Source organism: Erpetoichthys calabaricus, chromosome 5, assembly GCF_900747795.2.
Source record: "Erpetoichthys calabaricus chromosome 5, fErpCal1.3, whole genome shotgun sequence".
In the NCBI taxonomy this organism is placed as follows: Eukaryota; Metazoa; Chordata; class Cladistia; order Polypteriformes; family Polypteridae; genus Erpetoichthys; species Erpetoichthys calabaricus.
In genome coordinates, this window is record NC_041398.2 from 155,445,031 (window position 1) to 155,471,641 (window position 26,611).

At 40.8% G+C, this 26,611-nt stretch overlaps 1 protein-coding gene across 12 annotated transcripts in view; it reads left to right on the forward strand.

The window, feature by feature from the left end:
* Nucleotides 1–26,611, forward strand: part of adgrl3.1 (adhesion G protein-coupled receptor L3.1) — a 1,303,645-nt gene that overhangs the window by 444,762 nt on the left and 832,272 nt on the right. For all 12 annotated transcript variants that reach the window (XM_051927733.1, XM_028802158.2, XM_051927732.1 and 9 more), the window contains exon 9: nt 19,155–19,340. In XM_051927733.1, coding sequence (XP_051783693.1) covers nt 19,155–19,340 — 186 coding nt within the window. The remainder of the gene's footprint in view (nt 1–19,154; nt 19,341–26,611) is intronic.

Sequence of the window (26,611 nt, forward strand, 5' to 3'; positions counted from 1 at the left end):
TAATAAATCTTTTTATATATAATTTTTGAAAATTTAATACAGTATAACTAAATTAATATAAATGGACTTTTGTACAAATTTCATACTTAACTTGTGATATCATGAATGCCATCTCTCTTTACATTGATGGCTAACATTATATTTTAATATTTGCATGTAATGAAAAAATGGAATTGGTATCTTGGCATGTTGAAGGATGCCATTTTTAACTTTAGACAGAAATTATACAATATTCTTATCAGATTACTGCACAAACTAAAAAAGATTTGATAAAATACAGAAAGCTGCCTAATAAAAAAACAACACATTTAAAGAATACTGAGGTTGCTAGTGTAGAATATGACATTTAAGAAAAGCATGATGTTTGTTTTATTTATAGTTTCATAGAATATTAAAATATTTTCTGTGTTGTGACCATGACTAAGGAGAAAGCCAGAAGAAATATTTGAAATAGTTTGTAATATTTTAGGATAAGAATACATTTCATAGGATGCACTTAAAAAAAAAGATTTAAGAATAAAAGTATGTGTTTACCTTCAGTTAATAATTTAGCATTGTTGGATGTAAATATAGGTTGTCTAAAAGTATTGTTGTAAACAAACAAAGTGTATAATATGAAAGCTCAGCTAAAGATAAATAGAATGCATACTATGGAAGAGGAAGGGAAAAAGACCAGGGGCCTCATGTATAACGCCGTGCATAGAACTCACACTATAACATGGCGTAAGCACAAAAGCGGGAATGTGCGTATGCACAGAAAAATCCAGATGCAGGAATCTGTACGTACGCAAATTTCCACATTCTTCCGCTACATAAATCCCGATCGCACGTGCACGCGCCTTCTGTCCCACCCCAACTCCTCCCAGAATTATGCCTCTTTGAATATGCAAATCAATATAAATAGCCTTCTGTGAAAAGACAATGGGAAAAGCACGGGGGAAAATATAAGAATTTCAGCGAATACCAAGTGGAGGCAAAGGAAAAATGTACTATTTGTTGGTTTAAACAGTGGTATAATCAACAAAAGGAAGTTGATCGAGTGACAGAGTGTCGGAGAAACTCGAAAGCTCAAGTTCACAAAGTCGCACAGTGCCCGAAATAAAAAAGAAGTCACATATCAAAGTTGCCGTGAAAAGGCAACTCGTAGCAGACCGTCGGAGTGTCATATGAAAGCTTATTAGGGTACAGACAAAAAAAATAGGCACACAGTGGGACAAAAGCACGAAATGTCAACTTTAATCTTGAAATGCCCACTTTAATCACATAGTTTATTTGCCATTAAACTTCATCTTAAAATCGTTTAATTTACTAGTTTCTCAAATCCCATTGTAACTAAAGTAGCATGTTAAATGCTTTCTTCTTATTTGATCTTCTATGTGCTCACATTCGTGATATTACAGCTCTCTGAATAATTAAAATACTGAGATGTATATGTGATATCTTTTTCATGATAATAGGAATGAAAGCATGTTATTAAACATGGGAACACGGTGGCGCAGTGCTTGTTCATGTCTCACGCAAGAGGCTTGCTAAGCCATGCGCAACCTTCGATGAAATAATTTATTACAGAAGTACTGTCTCTTTCAAATGTACTAACCTCCAATTCCAGTCCTTACTTTTCTTTCTCCAAATACCCAATCGCCACAAAATCAGCTCTGTAATAGACGTGAAGCCATTTGTAAGCTTAGAATGCCGATCCTTCAAAACTTTTAAGGAACATTGAAATATCTTCGTAGTACATGTTTAATTATTCTATCCATCTGTCCTTCCAGTGTTGCATCAGCACCAGCAAGAATACAACGCAATGCAGGAACAATCCCTGAACTAGCTAGCACTGCGGCACCGTGTTCTCATATGTTTAACTATTGACAATACAGATTATTTAAATGAAGTTAAAGTTTTATCTGTATAATATAATCAACATGTTTTGCTGCATTTCATCTTAAAAATGATATCGTCATCATATGTAAAGACGCGCTTTATAAAGTGGCGCAGGTTGTGCAATATTATAACTGTAGTGCAAGTTTACAGTGAGGTAATTGTACTTATAAGTACAAACAGTTCTACAAGGAGCACTTGATGGACTGATTGAGTGCGTTTATAGTTCTTGGGAGGAAACTTTTTCTAAACCGCGAAGTCCGTACAGGAAAGTCTCTGAAACATTTTGCCGTGGCTCAGGTAGTGTCTGCTTCATGCTGTATACCGATAATTCTCTTTCCAATTAGCTGCTGCTGTGATTCCCCACTCAGATACAGTGATATAAATACTCTGAGTGGTGCAGTGAGAGTAATATGGAAAAAGATGATCTGCTGTGGCAACCCTTAACGGAAGCAGCTGAAAGAAGAAGAAGATGCATTGAGAGTAACAACGCTAAAGCAGTTATGGTATTTGGAATACTATGGCTATTCCCTGGCCCATTATATTGCTGCAGGTTAATTACAATCAGATGCATTACACTAATAAACAATATGCAGTTAGTTTCAGTGTATATATAAAGCCGCGTCAGGAATGTGGATCTAAGAAAGAAAGGGTGACCACACAGGAACAGTAGCACTGCTTTGACGTGGGATGCCGCCAGTCTGCAAAACTGAGTGGAGAAATTGCGTACGCCAGGGTATGAGGTACCATGGAAATGTGCGTGGCTTTACACCAAGTTTAGGTTTTATACATCGCAATTTGAACGTGGAAATGTTCATACGCAACATTTCTGTGCGTACGCACCGTTTATACATGAGGCCCCTGGAGAAGGAAAAATACTACAGGGGCAGGCAAGCATGATGTCTGGGAACAGGCAGAAGTTGTAAACAGAAGGCAAACAATGGGACAACAATCCAAAATGAATAGCAAAAATAAGTTGTCAAAGATCTGGATCAAAGGCAAAGGCTAACACATCAAGCACACATATATGATTTTTAAATTATCCCAAACCTAGTATACTGACCCTTCCATGCCACCTTTGTATACGTGGGCTTAATGACACAATACATTACATGAATGTGATTTCAAGTTACCAGTGACAAGCATAGCAACTTGTAACCAAAATGGATGCTGATGGACATAGTCACAAAATACTGGTGGCTAAATAAGGTATGAAGGAAAGGACAGTGATCCTCATAATTCTGAATAATTTATAAAAGTTGCTTTATTAGAAATAAAAGGTTAATAAATCATTTCACAAAAAAGGAACCATTTAAAAACCTGCAGAATGAAAAAAGAAATAACTGTCTCTAGAGATTTAGATTTGAACTTGTTGAGGATTCTTGCCCTTTTTGAGGCAATTCAGAACATTGGTGTGCACCCTGTACTAAGTTGGAGGCTAAAAAAATTCAGCCCTTTTTTTATGAGCAGGTGTTTCTGGCAATGGTAACAATCTAAACTTTTATGGTAATTATTCTCAAATTCTTGTTAAAATGAAGTCTACATCTTTCCCTGCACTAATAGATTCAGAGGCACCTGAAAATTTTATTAGCACTGAGTTGCTTTTTCTTCCCAGTATAAGGAAAATCCCTTTGTGGTATAATCCATGAGTGCTTTCAATTTATTGTGTTCTTATTGACAATTAGACTTTATCACTTCCTTTATTGAGATGCAGTCACTAAATGTATATTTTGAAAATTAATTCTTGAACCATAAAAAAAAACTTAAACCATAAAAAAACAAGTAAGTAATAGAAATGGATGAGTCCATAAATCTGGCTAACCTCAAGTTTCAAGTCTGTAGTATTTAGATTGGTAATTTACAAAATCCAAATCTGTTATCAGATGGCTAGGAAGGAGAGAAAATGTGCTGCTGTCATTGTTTTCTTGATGGTGAAAGAATGTTAATGTTGCATTAAGTCAGGAATCCAATTCATTGACCAAAGATGTGCCCAAATTTGTTGACAAACTCTACTTTGCGGCGGCCTCTGCATCATCTAATACTACTAAGTGCTGTTATTTTTCTCTGATGCAACTTGCATCTCACATTGCGTAGCACAAGTTCAAATGATGCTGCTGGATTCTGTAACATGGTGATGGAACTGAGTAGTAGGAAAATAGCATTTATTCACCAGTCTTGTGTGAATTTATATTCCTTTTGCATATTGCCAAATTTTAAATCTGAAAGGCTACAGCATTATTGGTGGTATGGATTCAAATGCATGTATGAGTCCTTTGTTAGGATTCTGACATATGTCAGCTTCTCTTCCTCAGGACATTCCCCAGTCAACTTGCTCACTGTACAGATGTGCGTGTAATTTAAACCTGGTTCAATCTTTTTGGATATTGAATTCCTTTGTTAAACCATTTTTATTTTTCTTCTCTTGGCATCATTCTTACTTAAGATTAGACTACATTTTTATTTCTAAATTCCTTTCTTCACATACTGTTAACATGTGTCTTGAAACAGCCAGCCTATCTGGCTTATCTTTTTTGGTAATGGGTTGGTCAAAATATTAAGATACTAGGTGGCCATAATGATAACTCCAAATTCAGAATGTTCTAGGCTCTCTGTTCCTTTCTTCTTTTAGTATCTCCAACTCCAATTTTTAATTTTTAAGTCAAATTGGGAACTAACACCCTCTACACTTCTTACCACCTACTTCACAACTTCTCTACCTCATCATCTCCTAACTTTAAGCCAGCAGTATCTTTATATGAAAGTCTATGAAAATTGTTTGCCAGACCTCCGGCTTTATGTTTAGTCTGACAATGTGACCATCCTTCTTCTCCCTGCCGCTTTTGGAAAGCAATTCTTAATATCATCTATACATAAATCTATGTACACCAAAATGATCAACATCTTCATTTAAACTTTATACGTTTACAGAACCTGACTCTGACTTTATGATGTATTGTCCTAAATGTCACTGCTACTTCCCCCATATGTTTTGGGATTGTTCTCCAGTCTCTGTGCTTTTGTACCTAACTGCTTGTCTTTTAGTCTATCTGTCTTTGCTGGAAATATTTTTTCCTCTGGAGTGCTCTACCGTTATTCTGACTTTCATTCGGGAGAGGTTATTGTGTCTGGTATGATCACTGCAAAACTAATCTTAGCCTCTCAATGTAAATCGTCTGATTTTCTCTCTGTAAATTGGTATTACTGCTTTTCTTTAATCTAATCTTCAACTTTTGGCAGTGCAGACCAGTGGATCTTCAGATTTCAATTTAGATTAGTGACAAGCTGCAGTGTGTTTGATTGTGACTGATTGACCTATGGTCTGTGCTGTGTTCCCAGGTGTAATCCCTAATTCTTCTCTTTCAGTTACTTCTCTTCTTCTGTTTTGGGCTCACTGTGTCTGTTGTGGCTTTCCCCCGGCATAAAGGGGCATCATTAAATCTTATAAAGTTATTGATGCAGGGCAGTTTTTTATCGTAAGGTGTTTTATGTAGCTTGATTTCATTACTCTAGTCTGACTGGGATTCTTTTTCATAGCTGTTTTTGTTAAAAAAAAAATATAGTTTTATCCCTACATTAATTTCAGAAATCTAAATATGACCAATGTTAAAATATTTTATGGAAGTTTGTTTGCACTGCTGCTCAACAGTTTTTTGAGTTATTAAAGGAGTTTTCACTACTTCACCAGTCTTGCATCACCTAGATGTAAAACTAACTTTTGAAGATAAAATACATGCTGCTAGTATTGGTGTGGGTGCAATCTCATCCCAACATTTCCATAATACATGTGGACTGCATTTTTGTGTTTTTAATTAAAAAAAAATCAACTAATACCAACTGAGCAGAGTTGTGATGTGGATATCTTTTGTCTATCATAGCAGCTTTGGTGGAATGGCACCATTGGCTAGAGGGGGCTAAATATATTTTAAAATTTGATACAATATCTTGAATTAAACAAAAATATTCACAAACATACATATTATGTACACAGACCCACTTAATTCATTCAGGGTCAAGGTTGCCAGACTTTATCCAGTCAGCACAGGGTACAAGGAAGGAATGATCACTTTGAGGTACACATCTACTGCTGGCTTCATAACATATTTTCCATAATATTCTAACAGCTTACTGTGAAATAAGGTACCATGAATAGGTCTATTTTTTCATAAATAATGCTTTAGTGGATTTATGATTATGCAAGTCAGTGATTTACACCTTAAAGGGGATGGATATGGATATGGACATGGATATATTTATACATTAATATTTGAAGGTTTAATGTAGGGCTCGCAAAAAGGTTAGAGGTGTAGAAGATGTAGAAGTGTTTTCTACTTGAACAGTGATTAAACAGTATGTGGTCACTTTGTCAATCATTTTAAAGTATATGACTGAGCTATGCATAAATTTGATATAGCTGTAACTTTTTACCTCCCAAAGCAAACAGTCTACATTTTGTATAATTGTGAATTGAAGGTGCAATAGTTAAAATATTAATTTAAGAAATATAGTGGTTATGCCACAATTTAATTTTAGTATACCTGCATACATGGTATAATTGCATAATGTTGGATTATGTTATGCTGTGGAAATATCAGAAATCATAACATGATAGACACATTGCACTATTCACAACTAAAAACTTTGCCTTTGATTCAGTGATGCAGGATTTTAAATGCCTTTACATTTTGTGTTATAATTACTATATTGAAAAAAATAGATTAACAGAGATGTAGTATCTATATATAGAGGGTGTCCCAAAATTCACGCAAGAAGTAATTTTGATAGAGAACACAGGTTTTTAATTAAAAATTGTAAATTTTTAATTGATTCATAAAGTATACAGTATAGGGTTATGTATGGAATAGCATATCGGGTAAATGGCCTCCACGGCTTTGCTGGCACATACGCACTCTTTTGTTGAAATTTTCCATGACCGTTTTGCATAAATGTGGATGAATTTCGTTGATACAGCGCTCAATTTCCTCCTTCAAGGTGTGGGTAGTCGTGGGCTTGATGGCATAAACCTTAGACTTCAAACAATCACTCGTGGATTTTCTGAACCCCAAATGCAACAATTTTTACGATTAACGAAGCCATCAAGATGAAAATGAGCCTCATTGCTGAAGATGATTTTGTTCATAAAATCGGCATTCACTTGTTGTTGTTCCATAATCCATTCAACGAACTCTCTTCGCTGTGCGTGGTCAGTAGACTTCAGTTCTTGACTCAATTGAACTTTGTAAGCATGAAGATGCAAATCTTTCGTGAGAATACGCTGTAGAGAGCTTCTGGAAATGTTCAATTCTTGACCACGGTGCCGAATTGATGTTCCTGGACTCTCAACAACACTCTCACGAACTGCTTCGATGTTTTGTGTTGTGTTGTGTTGTGTGTGGACGGCCAGAGTGTCTAAGATCACTAATTGATCCAGTCTCCCTGAATTTTTTAATTAATCTTTTCACAGTTGATGAAGTTAAATCACTATTCCGACCATATTTTGTATGAAAATTGCGAACTTTAGCTGCCAAACCTTCATTATTTTTAAAATATTGCTCAACAATGAAAACGCGCTGTTCTTTCGTGTAGCACTCCATTTTTAATAACCCTGAACTGTGAGCTGTCACGCTGTTTTTTTTTTTCGTTGGCAACACTTTACCGCACAAATGGCGCCAAATTCAAATATATAATTCACTAAAGCAGCCGACCATGGCAGGCAAGACGCAAGACAGAGCCCCACCCGCCAACTCACTGAGCCCTGCCCACCAACATAATTCACAAAAGCAGCCGACCATGGCAGGCAAGACGCAAGACAGAGCCCCACCCACCAACAATTCACTAAGCAGCCGTGCGCGCCGATGATTTCCGCACGTATTCAGTCTTTCCCTGTGCATTTCCTGTGCAGCAAGCGAGCGAGCGACACACACAGGCGCGCGAGAGAGACACACACACACAGGCGCGCGAGAGAGACACACACACACACAGGTGCGTGAGAGACACACACACACACACACACACACACGAGACAATGGCAGGCAAGATGCAAGACAGAGCCACGCCCGCCAACTCACAGAGCCCAGCCCACCAACAATTCACTAAGCAGCCGTGTGCGCCGATGATTTCCGCACGTCTTCAATCTCTCCCTGTGCATTCCCTGTGCAGCGAGCGAGCGAACCAGAGAGAGAGAGAGAGCGCGACACACACAGGCGCGCGAGAGAGACACACACACACACAGGCGCACGAGAGAGAGACACACACACAAGCGCGTGAGAGAGAGACACACACACACACACAGGTGCGGGATAGAGAGACACACACACACAGGCGCACGAGAGAGAGAGAGACACACACACAGGCGCAAGAGAGAGAGACACACACACACAGGCGTGCAAGAGAGACACACGCATGAGAGAGAGGGGGCTGGACGCATATGGCAGAGAAGGCAGTTAAAGAATGCACCGGGCTTGATTTTGTTTTCACTTCTGTTTACAGCGATTGGTCCATAGCGTGCATTGTTGCAATGTAATTTTTCTTGGTGGTTTATTAAATTACAGATTTTTCAAATGTTCATTTTTTTCCCAGTGCTTAAAACTCATTAAAAAAGTGTTTTTACCGAGCGGTTCGTAGCACTATAGCGCGAACTCTTGCAGTGTTAAGTTTTCTCTGTAGTTCAAGGTTTTCTCAGTGTTATTCAATGTTTTTACATTTAGTTTACTATTACGCTGTGCATTCTATGGTATAATCTTCTATCTATATATATAATTCACTAAGGCAGCTGACCATGGCAGGCAAGATGCAAGACAGAGCCAGTTTTCAGTCATGGACAATTGTATGTTGCTCTCTCCAGAGTTCCATCTTTTCATTCACTCACAGTCGTATCCTCAAACCCACCCCATTTGGACAACTGTGTTTTTCAGGAAGTGTTCACCCATCAATAAATAATTATGCGGCGTACGCTACGCCGCGGGTTGGCTAGTATTACTAAATGAGGTCAGAAAAATAGTAATGGATTGTGTCTTTGTAAGAAACTAGTGGTAGATTGTTTTGTCTCGGTAGAGTAATATATATTGCTCTACTTTCTCCTGTTGTATTATTAATATGTAGCCTTAGAATGCCTAATCTCACAGACTTACCACTGTTTATAAAGTACTATTTTATATAACTTATCCCCACCTTCCCTTCTATATCTATAACCTCAGGTAATTAGATGTAGTAAAAAGACAAGCAGAAGTTAAGTTACACATAAGATAATGTATTATTGATAATATTCATAAATAATAACAAAATGCAAAGTATATTTGAATATTGGCAACCATACAACCTGATTAAATGGTGATATGTAGTTCAGGTGGCACACAGTCTTGTAGTTACTTAAATGTCTCTAGTTAAAGCATCATTGGTGCTCAGCTTTCAGCCACATGTCTGTTCAAAATGGCTGCTGAGCTGTGTTCTTCATTGTGTTGTCTTCATCATCACAGGTTACCAAGAGAGATGCTTCTTTCAGATGCTAGTTAGTAAGAGAGAGAGAATGTGGTTGAACAAGCAAATTTATAAATTCTCTGTCCAACCCATACAGCCAATAGGACATCATGATACTTAAAAGCGTCTGACACAAGCCAATTCCAAACAGCCATACCTCAGACCAATGGGGAAATACAACATCTTAACACCTGTCCCAGTGTTAATAGTTGTCCATGACCATTTGTCCATTACATACCTTATTTATTTCAAAGACAATCTGAAGAACTTGGATGCACTTCTGATGACTTGTATCTGCTCCGGCTTGCTTCAACTGTTTATTTAGCTTTCTGCAGTCTTCATATGTCATCAGATCTGGTGGTTCAAAATGAGACAAGTCCACACCTTCCACTAAACTAACTGTACTGCAATTTAAGTCTATTGTGAATTCCTAAAACTGACCTTTGTTCTTTACTTGTTTTGTGTCTAACTGCTAATTAGACCCCTGTCCCAAACTATCTGTTTAAGCATATGCAGCTGTACAATTAATATCAAAATTTGAATGGTAACATGCCACAGGTGCCGGTACAACCACTTCTGCCCAAGTGAGAGCACATGTGCCACTGCATAAACTGTTCACAAACCAACCTTTGTGGTCCCTCTTCACACATTTGGGGTTGACTTAGTTGCCTCTTTTGCTTTCCTACCCATGGTGCAACTCTTGACTGCCATCAGCCTTTACCAGTATAGGCTGGCATCACCACCATGAGAAATCACAGCTATGCAACTCATCATTCCCCCTGTAGACCACCCCTAGAGCTGTTTGCTCACCATATGCATACTCGTTGTGCTAAACACCTCGGTTCAGAACTGGCCCACTGGTCCTCTGCTTGTACCACAGCTGACAACCTCAGCAGGACTTCCGTATTTTCCCAATTAGACTATACCTAAACATTGAAGCCCATATGACTTGCAAATGTACCAGGTGCACCTGCTTTCCTGAATTGTTCACCAATTTTCTTAGTATACATTTTCCTTAATAATAGTATTAATTATATTAATTATCCCACTTAATTAATACCCAGAATGTATACTTTATGAACTCAAAATTAATCCACTTATTTTGGCATTCCTAACTGGTTTGTTCAGTTTCCACCCCTTGGAATATAAATTTGCTGCAGTAATGAACAAACCTTTCCTTTTAAACTATAGCTACCATAGATACTCATGTATTGTATAAGTCGAAAAATTTATGCGTTAAAATTCTGTGGGGAACAGCCCGGACACAGACAGGTAGATGCCATAGTTTCACCCAACACACGTTTATTTACAATATGTACAATATAGTAGTGCACACACCCAGTGCCGAATCACCAATCACCCCTTTAAGTCCTGGCCACAGCACAATGCCTTAACTGTCTCTGGTCTGCCTCCACTCCTCTCCACTAAGCTTCGTCCTCTTCCACCCGACTCTTGCCCCTGACTGGAGGGAGGCGGCCCCTTTTATTCACCCCGGAAGGACTCCAGGTGTATCCTGAGGGGCTCCGTAGCCACACCCTCGTGTGGCGGAAGCTCTGACGGTACATCCGGAAGTCCTCCGGGTGTCCACAATCCTCTTCCCCCCAGCACTTCCGGGTAATTTGTAATGCATTAGATTGTGTGTTGTCTTCTTTGGGCTCAGTAGAATATAAAGACTTATAATAATCTCTAAATGTGTGCATTATTTTATTATGGTCAATGATTTCTTCTCCATTCTTGTTGGTGATTACTGGTATTGCATTGTGAACTTCTTGTTTATGAATTTGTTGAGCTAAAAGCTTATTAGCTTTTTCTCCGTGTTAATAGTAATGCTGTCTAGACTTATAAATAAGTTGTTCAGTTTCTTTAGTTGTTAAGATGTTAAATTCTGTATGCAGGGCCTGCCTTTTCCTGTGGAGAACTTCATTTGGACGCCTGGCTTGTTCTTCATCTATTCTAGTAATTTCACTAAATAATTCTTTAAACTGTGAAATACTGCTGAGGCAAAAACTCGGGCAATAGGAGGAGTTTGGGGAGGCCATGGAGAACGACTTTCGGACGGCTTCGAGGAGATTCTAGTCCACCATCCGGCGTCTCAGGAAGGGGAAGCAGTGCAGTGTCAACACTATATATGGTGGGGATGGTGCGCTGCTGACCTCAACTTGGGGCGTTGTGGGTCTGTGGGGGGAGTACTTCGAAGACCTCCTCAATTCCACTAACATGCCTTCCAATGAGGAAGCAGAGCCTGGGGACTCAGAGGTGGGCTCCCCCATCTCTGGGACTGAGGTTACCGAGGTGGTCAAAAAACTCCTTGGTGGCAGGGTCCTGGGGGTGGATGAGATACGCCCGGAGTTCCTCAAGGCTCTGGATGTTGTAGGACTGTCTTGGTTGACACGCCTCTGCAACATCGCATGGACATCAGGGACAGTGCCTCTGGATTGGCAGACCGGGGTGGTGGTCCCCCTCTTATTGAAAGGGGACCGGAAGGTGTGTTCCAACTGCAGAGGGATCACACTCCTCAGCCTCCCTGGAAAAGTCTATTCGGGGTCCTGGAGAGGAGGGTTCGTCAGATAGTCGAGCCTCGGATTCAGGAGGAACAGTGTGGTTTTCGTCCTGGTCGCGGAACAGTGGACCAGCTCTACACCCTTAGCAGGGTCCTGGAGGGTGCATGGGAGTTTGCCCAACCAGTCTACATGTGTTTTGTGGACTTGGAAAAGGCATTCGACCGTGTCCCTTGGGGAATCCTGTGGGGGATACTCCGAGAGTATGGGGTACTTGACCCCCTGATAAGGGCTGTTCAGTCCCTGTACGATCGGTGCCAGAGCTTGGTCCGCATTGCCAGCAGTCAGTCGAACCCGTTTCCAATTGAGAGTTGGACTCCGCCACGGCTGCCCTTTGTCACCGATTCTGTTCATAACTTTTATGGACAGAACTTCTAGGCGCAGCCAGGGCATTGAGGGGGTCCGGTTTGGTGGGCTCAGGATTGGGTCACCCCTTTTTGCAGATGATGTTGTCCTGTTTGCTTCATCAGGCCGTGATCTTCAGCTCTGTCTGGATCGGTTCGTAGCCGAGTGTGAAGCGGCTGGGATGGGAATCAGCACCTCCAAATCTGAGACCATGGTCCTCAGCCAGAAAAGGGTGGAGTGCCCTCTCAGGGTTGGTAGCGAGATCCTGCCCCAAGTGGAGGAGTTCAAGTATCTCAGGGTCTTGTTCACGAGTGAGGGAAGAATGGAGTTTGAGATCGACAGTCGGATCGGTGCGGCATCCACAGTAATGCGGGCTCTGCATCGGTCTGTCGTGGTGAAAAAGGAGCTGAGCCACAAGGCGAAGCTCTCAATTTACCAGTCGATCTATGTTCCTACCCTCACCTATGGTCATGAGCTATGGGTAGTGACCGAAAGAACGAGATCGCGAATACAAGCGGCTGAAATGAGTTTCCTCCGCAGGGTGCCTGGGCTTTCCCTTAAAGATAGGGTGAGAAGCTCAGTCATCCGGGAGGGGCTCAGAGTAGAGCCGCTGCTCCTCCGCATCGAGAGGAGTCAGATGAGGTGGCTCGGGCATCTGATCAGGATGCCTCCTGGACGCCTCCCTGGTGAGGTGTTCCGGGCACGTCTAACCGGGAGGAGGCCCCGGGGAAGACCCAGGACACGTTGGAGGGACTATGTCTCTCGGCTGGCCTGGGAACGCCTTGGGATTCTCCCGGAAGAGCTAGAAGAAGTGGCCGGGGATAGGGAAGTCTGGGCATCTCTGCTCAAGCTGCTGCCCCCGACCTCGGATAAGCGGAAAAGGATGGATGGATGGATGGATGAACTGTGAAATACTGTACTTGAATTTGAGCATTAGCTTTTGCAGGTTTTGGATAACAAACATACCATTAGCTGCCACATGCAACCAGATTTAGAATCAAAAGAACCATGGCAACACACACTATCAATGCGATGCAAGTGCAGCCCACGATTCAAACAATTTCTCTGCCTACCTGTTTGTTTCATCTGACAGTAGCTGAAAAGCAGCATCAGGAGAGAGCAGCCTGAAGTAGTCCAGCAGCGGGTGATCTGTCGTGTCCAACAGCAAGCCATGCTGTCTTGTGAAGTCCGGTAGCCAGTTCGGCTCCCACGGATCAATGTCTGGGTATTCCTCCCACGCGAACCTTGCCGTAGCTGCATCGGCTGTGCGAATGCGTTCAGCTGGCAGCTGATCTGCTGGCGCGGCATCGGCTGGTGTCCGATCAGCTGATGCCGGCTTCTCACTCTCTTGCTCGATTCCTGATCACTGTCAATAAAATCCGATTCTGAAAAATCAGAGTCTGACTGAGCGATAATGTGCAAAACATCGTCTGCTGAGTGTTTTCTTTTCTGCAGTCGCTTTGCTCCCTTGTGATATATCGATGCCATCTTGCCTTTGTTTACATTTCGCAACTCACGCACACGCAAGGATTAGTTGCTGAGTCAACGAGTCTAGCATTTCTCCAAGCACAGAGGGAATGCCTGTGACGTGACAGTGAGTTTTGTCGCCTTTAACAGCTGATTGTTGCCCTCTGTCTCTGATAACTGTCAAATTTTACCCTTGACTTATACGCGGGTCATAACAAATTTTGTAATTTTCGGCTTAAACAATACACTCGACTTATCTGCGACATCGACTAATACGCGAGTATCTACGGTATTCTGACTAGCCTTCTTATTGCATGACTCGTGGACTTGTTACTCACTTAAACCCCAGTAAGTGTCTTTTTCTTGCTGTCTCTTCAGTTCTTGTTCTTGTCTTTGTCTTTAGTCTTTGCCTTTGGTCTTTTCCGTTGTTTATCCATTCTGCTATGTAGGCAAGTCTGCAAAATGGAAGGTGACAAAGCAGTTTCTGTCCATCTCATCTTTTTGGTTGTTAAAACCTGGTGCCAACACTCAAGCTTTGCTTCCAGGCATTCATTGGAACAGCTTGGCCACACTACCTCTCTGCTCCAATGTGCCAATGGTAACCCAATCTCCTGCATGGATTTCACTCTGCTAATTGCCTTCACTATTTACTACCTGCACAAACCCAAAGTCCGTAAAACCTCAAATAATAGAAGTAGCACTATTGCAGAAGATCAGGAAATTGAAACAGAAATAACTATTTTCCCTTTTCCTGTCTTCCTGCACTACTCTTCTATTTTTTTTTCATTGCCTGTGTCCTTTTTTTTTATTGTATGGTAACTGCTACCTGAAAGTGTGGGCTAAAACCTCTCCAAAATCCGAGTGCCAGATCCAGCATCTCTCCTAAAACTGACCTGTGTTCTTCACTCAAGACCAGCTCACTTTTCTCCATTTTATTGCAGGGAGATTCATAGACTGTCTTTTTAAACAACTGGTCAGTCAGGTTTCGAATTACTGAACCTAAGTGTGTGTGCTTTTTAATTGCTGCTGGCCCCAGCACAGCTGTTAGGACCTTCACACCCCTGTGCATTCCTGACTTGCTGTCTGAGTTTGGAAACCTTCCTGCTGCACCATCCCCCATCCTTTGTTCTTTGGCTTGTCTCGGTTCATTCAAACCAAATCCTAAACTGGTGCACTTGTTTTTCAACTCAGCCATTCTTGCATTAGCACTTTTAGACCTTTCACACACAAACACTTGAATTCCCTTAATTTCCATTGTTCTTTGTTTTAATTCCACACTTTCTTTACTCAGTATCTTTAAGCCATTATCCATTTCATGCCCTCTAGTCAACAATTGCCATTCACACTTACCATCTCCTCTGCCTTCTATCTGATTTCTTTGTCCTAAATCAAATTTCAATGCAGCACCGGTTACCTTTCTTAACAGTGGTGAAATATCTATCAGTGTAGCATGTTCTTTAAGTACTGGACAGAACTCAGAATTATCTGGAGATTGTGGTGCAGTGGAGAATAATAATGGAAGAAAACATCCTTGCTGTTTTCCCTTCCTTTCATCTCTCTCCATTTCCTCGCACTCACATTCCCACTCTTTTTCTGAGCACCCATCTGTCTCAGGTAAGTCACCCACCCATGTTTTAGGGTTCCAGTAAGATCCCTTTACTATTGCCCTAACTTTCACCATGGGTGGTTTTCTCTCCTTGTTCCTCCTGCTTTCTGTGCTTTCCACTTCAGCAGTGGGTGTTCTACATCAGGCATGTCAAACACGCGGCCCGCAACAGAAATCTGTGCGGCCCGCATGACAGTTCCTGGTTAGCACTGAACTTGTACAAAATGATTGCTATTGTTTGTGATTGAATCATTCTGCATCTTCAGTGTTACTTATTGACTTTTCTTACTTCTGCCTTCTGACAAAAGCGCGTTTTCCCATGGCATTACGGTACCGGAAACGTCATCTGCTAGTATAGCCACGAGCCTTGACCAAAGTTAATGAGCCGCAGCGTCACAACTGAAGTGCTAGGCTGCAGCAGGGGTGGCCTTAGGCATGTGCAAACTGTGTACCTGCACAGTGCCACCAAATCCCAGGGGCCGCCACGCCAATATATATTGAATATAAAACAGAAAGAGAAAATAACGACACAGCTGACGGCAATGTGGCCGAAAAACATTGTGTTTCTTGTTAATTAGTACGCTGTATTTACAAATGTCGCTAGAGTCGGAACAGTAAGCTATATGTAGTATTATAATGTTTTGCCGTACTGAGAAAATCATGGGCCACCACTTGGTTTTCAAGTTATGGACACGCGTATATAGAAGCGTGTCATGAGCACGAGGTGGCTATGCAGTATCCGCAACGGATGTGGCCATCCACCGTGCATAAGATACCGTATTGACATTGCCAGGCGAAGGGGCTACCGATTCTTTCTCTGCCCAGGGCCGCCACAAGCCTAGAGCCATCCCTGCTAAGGCTACACTACTGACTTGGCTGCTGAGACTGGCCACTAGGCAGAACTGTCAATCACGAGTAGTAATAGCCTGCATATTTTCACGTTTTTTTGCTCTAGTTTCATGTAATTTTGTGCTAGTATTGTAACGAACAAAATATTAACATATTTTTGTGATTTTGAGTTTGTAAAATTATTGTAGGTCAGGTGGCTTTTTGCATATTGGCTTATTTTACAATATAAACTTTGAAGTAAACTTAGTAAAGTAACATTTATTTTTGGAGGATTTGTTTTCCAACTTGAATTACTGAGCAATGAATTCAGTGAGCATTTTCATGATTTCAGTTCATATAAACAGGGCATTGCGCTGTTCTCTTATAACATTGAGAATGCGCCTGAGAATATCCAGATGGAATTGATTGAACTGCAGACAGATTCTATTCTGAAGGCAAAATACAATGAAGTTGGTGTGCCAGGCTTGTATGCTTACCTGCCACCCTCGTATGTGCAGATCCATAAGTTGGCATCGAGAGTACTGTCAATGTTCGGAAGCACTTACCTTTGTGAGCAATTGTTTTTGTTAATGAAAGCTACCAAAACCCCACATCGCTCAAGACTTACCGTCGAGCACCTTTCATCCCTCATAAAAGTTGCAGCTGCACAAGATTTCAAGCCTGAAATTGACGAACTGGTTACTAACAAGAGATGCCAAGTGTCGGGACAAAATAAATAAATCTCACACTGTAAGGCTCCTATATAAGCAATGAATATAATATAATGAATATAATATAATAAGGACCTAGCTAAGAGGCTAAGACTCTAATTCTATACTGTTGTATGGAGACTGCATGGAAATAAATTGCTTTTCTTTAAACTTTAAACTTTAAGTGTTACATTTTTTAAAGTTTTCAGTATTGGAAAGAAAGCTACAGTAATTTTGTATAATAGTATAATAGTATTTGTTACAGTACGGCCCACTGACACACGTATGGCAGTCGAAGCGGCCCACCAATGGTAGTGAGTTTGACATGCCTGTTCTACATGCTAGCACTTCACAATTATCACACCAACTGTTACATCTTTCAAAACTCTCACACAACATTCCACAACTTTCATTCACTTTGCTATTTTCTTTCTCATACTGATCTTCCTTATTACCAATAATACAAGATAGTAAACCTCTTATAACAGCAACTTCTTTAAACCTGATCTCTGTTTTCCTGCTTTTAATCCTTCCAGCCCCCTTCCATTTTGTGGCATGCTCAGCTCAGCTTCTGCTTTCTCTACCTGCACTACAGGTTTGCATTTCTTAGCTTTAGCCTGCTTGCTTCTGCCAGTCCACTGGAAGATGGCTGACTTTAATATAAATTTAGGCATTTCTGAGTCTACAATTTTACTCTAATACAATTTGCCACCTTCGTTATGGGTTGGCCTACTTTTGCCCCTGTAAGCAAACATACATGTACATACACCAAGATTCTAAACAAATAAGTGCCGTATGAATGATGCATGCATGTCCCATCACTCCCTAGCACTTTAACCACTTAAATGTCGTATGAATGACGCATGCAATGTTCCACCACTCTCTAGCACCTTAATTAGGGACTCACTACCACCAGCACTAACAAACATGCGGGTGTCCTCTTGACACACATGAAGTTTCTACACTTTGTTGGTTATATTCCATTCAGCAACCAAACAATGTTTTACTTCCACCACATTTGTATACTGGATGCCCTAAAATTCACATACATAAACACACATACACATCAACAGTATTTGCAAAACATGGTTACCCCAAAATCCTGCCCGACTACGCCAATTGTTTTGTCTCGGTAGATTAATATATATTGCTCTACTTTCCCCTATTGTATTATTAATATGTAGCCTTAGAATGCCTAATCTCACAGACTTACCACTGTTTATAAGGTACTATTGTATATATCTCATACCCACATTCCCTTCTATATCTATAACCTCAGGCAATTAGATGTAGTAAAAAGACAAGCAGAAGTTAAGTTACACATAAGATAATGTATTATTGATAATATTCATAAATAATAACAAAATGCAAAGTATATTTGAATATTGGCAACCATACAACCTGATTAAATGGTGATATGTAGTTCAGGCAGCACACAGTCTTGTAGTTACTTAAATGTCTCTAGTTAAAGCATCATTGGTGCTCCGCTTTCAGCCACATGTCTATTCAAAATGGCTGCTGAGCTGTGCTCTTCATTGTGTTGTCTTCATCATCACAGGTTAGCAAGAGAGATGCTTCTTTCAGATGTTGGTTAGTAAGAGAGAGAATGTGGTTGAACAAGCAAATTTATAAATTCTCTGTCCAACCCATACAACCAATAGGACATCATGATACTTAAAAGTGTCTGACACAAGCCAATTCCAAACAGCCATACCTCAGACCAATGGGGAAATACAACATCTTAACACCTGCCCCCAAACCATATGTTAAAGTACACCTTAGCCTATTTGCGGGGGTAGAAATGACTTTAGCAAAGAAACACTTCGCAAACTGGTTTAAAACACATCCCCCAAATCCTGTCGTAAAATTCAAACAGACCAATTCTTTAGGGGGGTGGGGGGGAGGGTGCAAACACTAAATTACATTGCTTTGCCTAAATAACAAATAAAGACATACAAAATATTTATCAAGTTATATGTAAAATCTCACATCACAACATAGACGTATCCCTTTTCATTGTTGTAATTCAGTTGAGACTATGTTGATTGCTATCATGTAAGAATAAAATTAAATACATTAAATATTAAAATACTATTGTTAAAGTCATTTTTAAAATTGAAAATGATTAACATTTTTGTATTCTGTAAAAATGAAACTGTTATAACTAGATAATGATTTTCGTTTATCTAACTTCAAAAATATCTTCACATACTTGATATTCGGTTGCATTTACATGAAAAAGTTGAATGCATATATCATTTTATTGATTTTTTTTCATTTCCTCTCCAGCTTAAAGCAGGAGAAACTGCAGCCATCATTGCAAGAGAACTTTCAGAGCAAACAAAGAGTCAGATTCATGCTGGAGACATCACGTACACTGTCAAAGCTTTGGACCAAGTAGTAGATCTACTTGATATACAACTACGTAACCTAACACCTGGTGGAAAAGACAGTGCTGCTCGCAGTTTAAACAAGGTATGTTTTAAAAACATCTGGCAACATAGTTGTGTCAAATAATTTACTGTATATACTTACAATAATTGAACAATACTGTTTTTAAAGTTTGTGAATCATTTTAATTATAATTTGACTAGTATATATTTTTAGTAAATCTAATCTACATATCTTTCTAAAATATTTAAAAATAATAATAAATAATGGCAAGTTAAGCTTTCATTCACAACATAATTATCAAATGCCTATTGTAGTAACAATCTTGAATGATGATAAAGGTTTGGGGAATTTGTAACCCATATACTTAAAAAAAAATGCAAAAAAAATAAAAAAAATAAAGCAACATCTTTAGAGACAGGGAGTTCAAACAGAACTGCTATATATAAGTCAAGATGATGTATATATGTGTTGGAGACAGGGTGAGGAAGGAGCATGTGGAACCGGAACCAGAAGTAATGTCATCAGAAGGAGGTATCTTGGCAGGTTATAACGATGTCATTTTGAGGCGGGTTCTGTTGAGGGTCTGCAGAGTGAAAAGAGGAAAGAGAATTACTGGACAGCTCCACCCATTGGCTTGGCTGAGAAACATTTATTATCAAGTCCACAAACTGTCTCTTAAGTGCATGTATGTCACACAGCCTCTCCATCTCAGCCAAGACCCATCAGGTCAGTTGGCCGGAACCGAGAGGTAGTGAAAACAAGAAAGAGCATCAGCATTGGCCTGGAGAGAACCCAAACGATAAATGACAGTAAACTTGAAAGGCTGTAGATCCAAAAAACACCTTGTGACTGATAGGTTTGATCCCTTGTGCTCTGCCATCCACTGCAAGGCAGCATGATCAGTAACTAAGGTGAACTCACGGCCCACAAGGTAATAGATCAGCTGTGTAACTGCCCATTTAATCACTAAAGATCCTGTTTCACCGCCACATACCTAGTTTCACAGTCTAGCAGTTTCCAGCTTAACCACATAATGAGGCGTTCAACGCCTTTGACGGTTTGGCTCAGTACAGCACCCAGTCCTGTGTCCGGAGTGTCGGTGTGGGGAATAAAAGGCAGACAAAACTTAGGATCCATTAAAACTGGTGCCAGTGTCAGCATCTGCTTAAGGTCACAAAATGCAGTACGGGATTTATCATCCTATACCATGTAATTTGGAGCCCCTTTCTTTGTAAGATTTGTCAAGGGTGTCACCCTCTATGTGAAATGAGGTACGAAATAGTGGTAGTATCCCACTAATCCAAGAAAGGCTTGGACCTGCCTCTTGGTCTTCGGACGGGGACATTTCAGTATAGCATCTTCTTTCGAACACTATGATCATACCAACCATCTGCCTACTAAGTAGCCCAAATATTTTGTTTCCTCTAATCCAAAGAAACATTCCTTGGCTTAATTCAGAATCTGACCTCACTGAGTGTATGAAGCACAGATTGGACCTGCTCTGAGTGTTTCTTCCACATGTCGGAATTAATTACATCATCTAAGTAGGTGGCACTATAGGAACTGTGGGGACATAGCATCTTATTCACTAGATGTTGGAAAGTGGCTGCTGCACTATGCAATACAAACGGAAGAACATAATAACATGATATTGCCAGTGTCCACTAGGGACACTAAACGTGGTTTTGACTTTTGTGGAGTCCATTAATGGAAATTGCCAATACTCTTTTGTTATATCAAGGGTAGTCACGTATTTTGCTTTTCCCAGCTGCTCATCCACTCGCAGCATGGGATAGGCATCAAACTGGGAGACTTGATTAAGCCGACAGAAGTCATTGCAAAGTCTTAAACTCCCATCAGGCTTGGGGACCTAAGACCATGTGCATGAACGCAACAGCCTGGAGCTCTTCGTTTAGATATGTCTTTTTTCTTTATTTTATTGTCACTATTTTACTTTTAAGCACAGTGAGCAACTGTACTCAGCCTAGTACATTTCACATATCATATAGCTTGCAAGAATTACTGCATATTGGAATGAAGGGCTTTATTTTACCACCACCTCCCAATATCCCAGTGAGGAGGTGTCACAGGCGGAGGCGGGATAGGAAACAGAAGCAGGGTAAGAGATCCGTTGTTCATGTTAGACTAAAGAACAAGCCAGCTCTACTCAGCTTGTTTTCTGCAAACATCCAGCCCTTAGTCAGCACGATTGACGAGCTGAGACTGTAGAGTTCGTCCCACAGTATGAACAGCTGTGCCTCTTTTTTCTTTGAAACCTGGCTGAACGCTAACATCTCAGACGCGACTATTGATCTTGGAGACCGGACTCTTTACCACTCGGATCAGACCGTTAAATCTGGTAAGGACAAAGGCGGTGGGGTGTGCATATATATATGTAAATAATGATTGGTGCACCTCCACAATCATTGCTGAATATTGCTCACTGGACTTAGAATTCATAACGCAGAAGTGCAGACCTTTTTATCTGCTGAGGGAATTTTCAGTTGTGTTCCTCACTTCAGTTTATATCCCTCCACAAGCTAATGTCAAGGTGGCATTGACTAAACTGCATGATGCTACAAACAGTCTGCAAAATATTCATCTAGACAATGTGTTTATCTTATCAGTGACCTGATGAGGTTCCTGATGGATCCTGAAGCATTGTGCAGAACAACTGACAGCAGTGTTCACCAGCCTATTTAATATCTCTTTAGACCATGCCACTGTCCCCACTTGCCTCAAGTCCTCTACAATTGACCCCATTCCAAAACAGGCAGTGGTGAGGTCCCTGAGCAATTATCACCTGGTGGCCCTGACCCCTATTGTTATGAAGTGCTTAGAATGACTTGTCCTCAATCACATTAAGAGCAACATTTCCACCTCCCTGAACCAATACCAGTGAACTTACAGAGCAAACAGGTCAACTGAGAATGCTGTCTCACTTGCCCTTCACACTGCCTTGTTACACCTGGAGCAGAAGGACAGCTATGTGTGGATGCTGTTCATTGATTACAGCTCTGCCTTCAACACCACCACCCCCCACCCCCACCCTCAACAAACTGGCTATTAAGCTAAACAACTTGGGTCTCAACTCACACCTGTGTAACTGAATTTTAGATTTTCTCACTAACAAACCACAAACTATGCACATGGGTAAGCACATCTCTTCAACAGTAACACTGAACATTGGCTTATACCACAGGGCTATGTACTGAGCCCTCTCCTTTACTCCCTTCTTCAAAAATGACTGCAAATCTACCCAAGATACTAACATCATAATAAAGTTTGCAGATGACACTACAGTGATAGGCCTAATCCCCAATAATGATGAAGAAGTCCATAGAGAAGTGGTTAATAATCTGGAGAGTTGGAGCCAGAACAACAACCTTACACTCAATTCCAGGAAAACAAAGGAACTGATTCTGGACTTCAGGAGACTGAACTACAGTGGTCACCGTCCCATAAGCTTTAATGGATTGGGTGGGGACAGTCCAGAGCTTCAGATTCTTGGGAGTCCACATTAGCCAGGACCTGTCATGGACAACAAACACAGTAGCAATGGCCAGGAAAGGTCTTCAGAGGTTTCACTTTCTGAGGAGTCTGAATAAAGCACAACTCCCACAACAGCTGCTGGTTAACCTCTACAGGTACATCACAGAGTCTGTCATTCCATACTGCATTACAGCTTGGCTGCACATCCGAGAACAGGAAGACCCTCCAGCATATCATCGAAAAGGCTGACATTCTGACATTCAGCTACCATCACTAGAAGATATCTTCACTATCCACTGCATATGAAAAGCAACGAACATTTGTAAGATCCAACCCACCCCGGCCAAAGCATTTTTACTCCTCTGCCCTCTGGCAGAAGCATCAGAGCCCTGCATGCCCGCACTACCAGACTGAAGAACAAATTTTATCCCAAATCAATCAGCCTATTAAATGCACAATGAACACTGCCCCTTTCTATAACAGAAACCACCACTGATTAAACTGAATACCTGCATCAACCACACATAGTCACACACTTAAACATGACCCATGTGGATCTCATAACCATTACATTGACTGTAACCTTCACTGTGACTTCATTTATTTGTGACTGCATTTATTATTTATCAATTTATGCTTACATGTTTACCTTTACTTTTACTCTGTGTATATTCTGAACTGTTAATAGTAACTGTGCTTGTAGTTTAATGTTTAATTAGTTTAGTGTCTACTCTTACATAATTTTATTTAAGGCATCTATAGACTTGCTCTAAACGATATTTAATTTTATTGTACAGTGACAATATAGGTATCTTGATTGGGCTGGACCAAGGACTATGACTTTCCTCTATTATACCTAAGTCCAACATTCACTTGATTTCAAGCTCCACTGTGCCTCGGGGAGGCAGTATGGGTGTTCAGGGACAATCACCCCAGGTTCTCTTATGATGTCATACTGAAACAGAAAGGTCCTACTCGGTTTTTCATTCACTACTTCCAGGACAGACAAGATTACTGATGTCTGCACCTATTTTTGATTGGCTGTCAGATTGGGGCAAAAGTTAAGTTCAATTTTGCATTCAAAAAGGGTATGGGGCTGACCGGTGTAAGGATCTGGGTCCCCATCATCCATGGTTTCAACAAATTAATGTGATAAACCCGCTAGCTTGGTTGATGATTAGGTTGTTTTAACTAAATAGTCAATTAGCTCCTTTTACTCCTTAACTTTGTAAGGGCCTTGCTAATGGGCCAGTACTTAAAAATGGAAAGTTGATGCAGTCTCCGGGATTGAACTACTGGTGGGCCATGCCACAGTCGTAACAACGGGCCTATGCTGCTTGTGTCTTTTCCATATTTTCTTTTAAAATAGGCAGAATTTTTTCAAACTGATCACGTAGCTGCACAATATATTCCAAAATGTTGGTAGAGGGAAGGGCCTCCTCTTCCCATTCTTCTTTTAGAATGTCTAATATGCCATAGGGTTGACGCTGTAACAAGGCGCTATATAGGCGCCTGACCCAACACAGGTGGACACAGAGACACGTATAAAACTAATAAAGGCTTTTATTTTCTTCACCCGTGGGCGCACGTCTTCCCCGTGACCCACAGGCAATACACAGTCCTTAAAACACTACAACACCAACAAAACACTCTTTTCTTCCTTTACCACCACTCCTCCTCAAGCTTCATCTCCTTCCTCCCAACTCTAGCCTCCTGAGTGGTGGTGGCTGGCCCTTTTTATAGCCCACCTGGAAGCATTCCAGGTGCTTGACCACCTGGTCCTAATTGCATTTCTGGGTGGGGCTGAAGATTTGTCCGGCCGGGCTGCTGACTCCATGCAGCTCCCCCTAGCGGCCATCTGAGCCCCCAACCAGGCTGTGGAGGACTCCATCTCCCATGGAGCCATGCGACAGGCTGCCACCAAGCGTCCCGGGGGAGGTATTGAGCTGCCCATGGTTGCTCCCCCGGAACAGATGCAGAAGGGGCATCCCTGCCGGGCATGGGACCTGGCTGTCAGCCACAACGCCCATAAAGTAGTTCAAAAGGGAAAAGACTCGTAGAGGCTTGGGACACCTCCAGATAGGCAAAAAGTACAAGGGGGAGTAACTGGTCCCAGTTACTCCCATTCTCAGTGAATGCCTTACGCAACATTTGTTTCACAGTTTGATTAAACCTCTCCACTAGACCGTCAGTTTGAGTATAATATACTGTGGTCTTTAAACACTTAATTTTGAGCAATTTGGCAATATCCCTTATATCAGATGTTACAGACTCAATTCAAATGTATGTTTGTATCATATAATAGTAAATAATAATTATTGCAGCTCACTACTGAAAGCAGTAAATGCAGGGAGGATCTAGGATCGAACCCGCAACCTCTTGATTACAAGACAGCAGTTTTTACCCCTGCCTCAGCCAAGCTAATTTGTGTAGCTTGCGTCGATTGATATTTGGGCTTCGCTTTTTAGCACATCGACAGTAACATGTAAATTGAATCATTTCTTTTTCTCCAGTTAAATTCTTGAATAAAAGCGCACTTGTTTTGTTATACCCTTTGTGAAAGTGTTTATTTAATATTTGGACTTCAGTCTTAACACATTATATACTTCACATCACCATTTTGTCATTGTTACTATAACATGAAAAAAGTTTCTGTTTTAGTTTTGTGTTCAGCATTTCTTGCCTCACATTTCCTGTCATCCTACATTTACACAGATCGTTGTAGACATGGAATACACATGGAATGTATGTATTCTAAATAATGATATAGTATTTACCCTATACATTTCCAGACACCTTCAGACTTCAGCTCTGAGAATTTTTCATCTGACTTGACTTCAGCTCCCTCATTGAGGGATGGGATAGCAGGCACCTTGCTACTGGTGCTGATTGACACATTTACAAAACAAAGACACTGATGACGAGGTGTGAGGGAATTTAAGGTGGCCCGGCATAACAAATATTTTTGTAGGCTTCATGGATTCTAGTATTATGATCTTGGTTTTAAGTGTATTGTAATTAGAGGCATCTTGCTTGCAGATGTCATAATAAGTCCTCTGTGGCTCACCTTTCAGGAACAATACTAGTGGTGATGTGTAGCCATGCACTCAAAGATGAGGAAATAGGACTCAATATCATCATTATCTTGCTTTGGCATTAGTACCTGGGACGGAGCCCACAAATGATGATGTTGGGTCGTAGCATGCGTTTGGAACCGTGCCTTAGGCTCTGTGAGTTGTGTCCGGTATTCCCCCACCTGTTTTGAGTCTTTGTAATTCTGTAGCCATGGTATTCAAGACAGTACAATGTCCTGTTCTTCAGTCTTGACAAAACAAATATCCTGCCGACTATGCCACTGTAATAACAGTCAGGAACAATCATAAAGGTTTGGGGAGTTTGTACCCCGTATACTTGAGAAAATGAAAAAAAATAAAGGAACATTTTTATAGACATTGTGTGCAAACAGTACTGCTACGTAGAAGTCAAGATGGCGGATATATGTGTTAAAGACAGGAAGAGGAGTGAATTTGTGGAACTGGAACCTGAAGCGATGTCATCAGAAGGAGGGATCTTGGCAGGTAGAAATGATGTCATTATGAGGCGGGTTCTGTTGAGGGTCTGCAGAGGGAGAAAAGTAGAGAGTATTATTGGACAGTTCCACCCATTGTCTTGGCAGAGAAACATTTATTTTTGAGCCCATAAACTGTCTCTTAAGTGCATGTGTGTGATGCTGTCTAATCTTGTACAATTAAAAAGATACATAAACTTTTCCAGTCTTTGCATATTATGTCTTGTCAGCATTCTTTCACTCAGGAATGATTGATAATTGTCATTTTCAGTTTATACCTATTTTATTCATA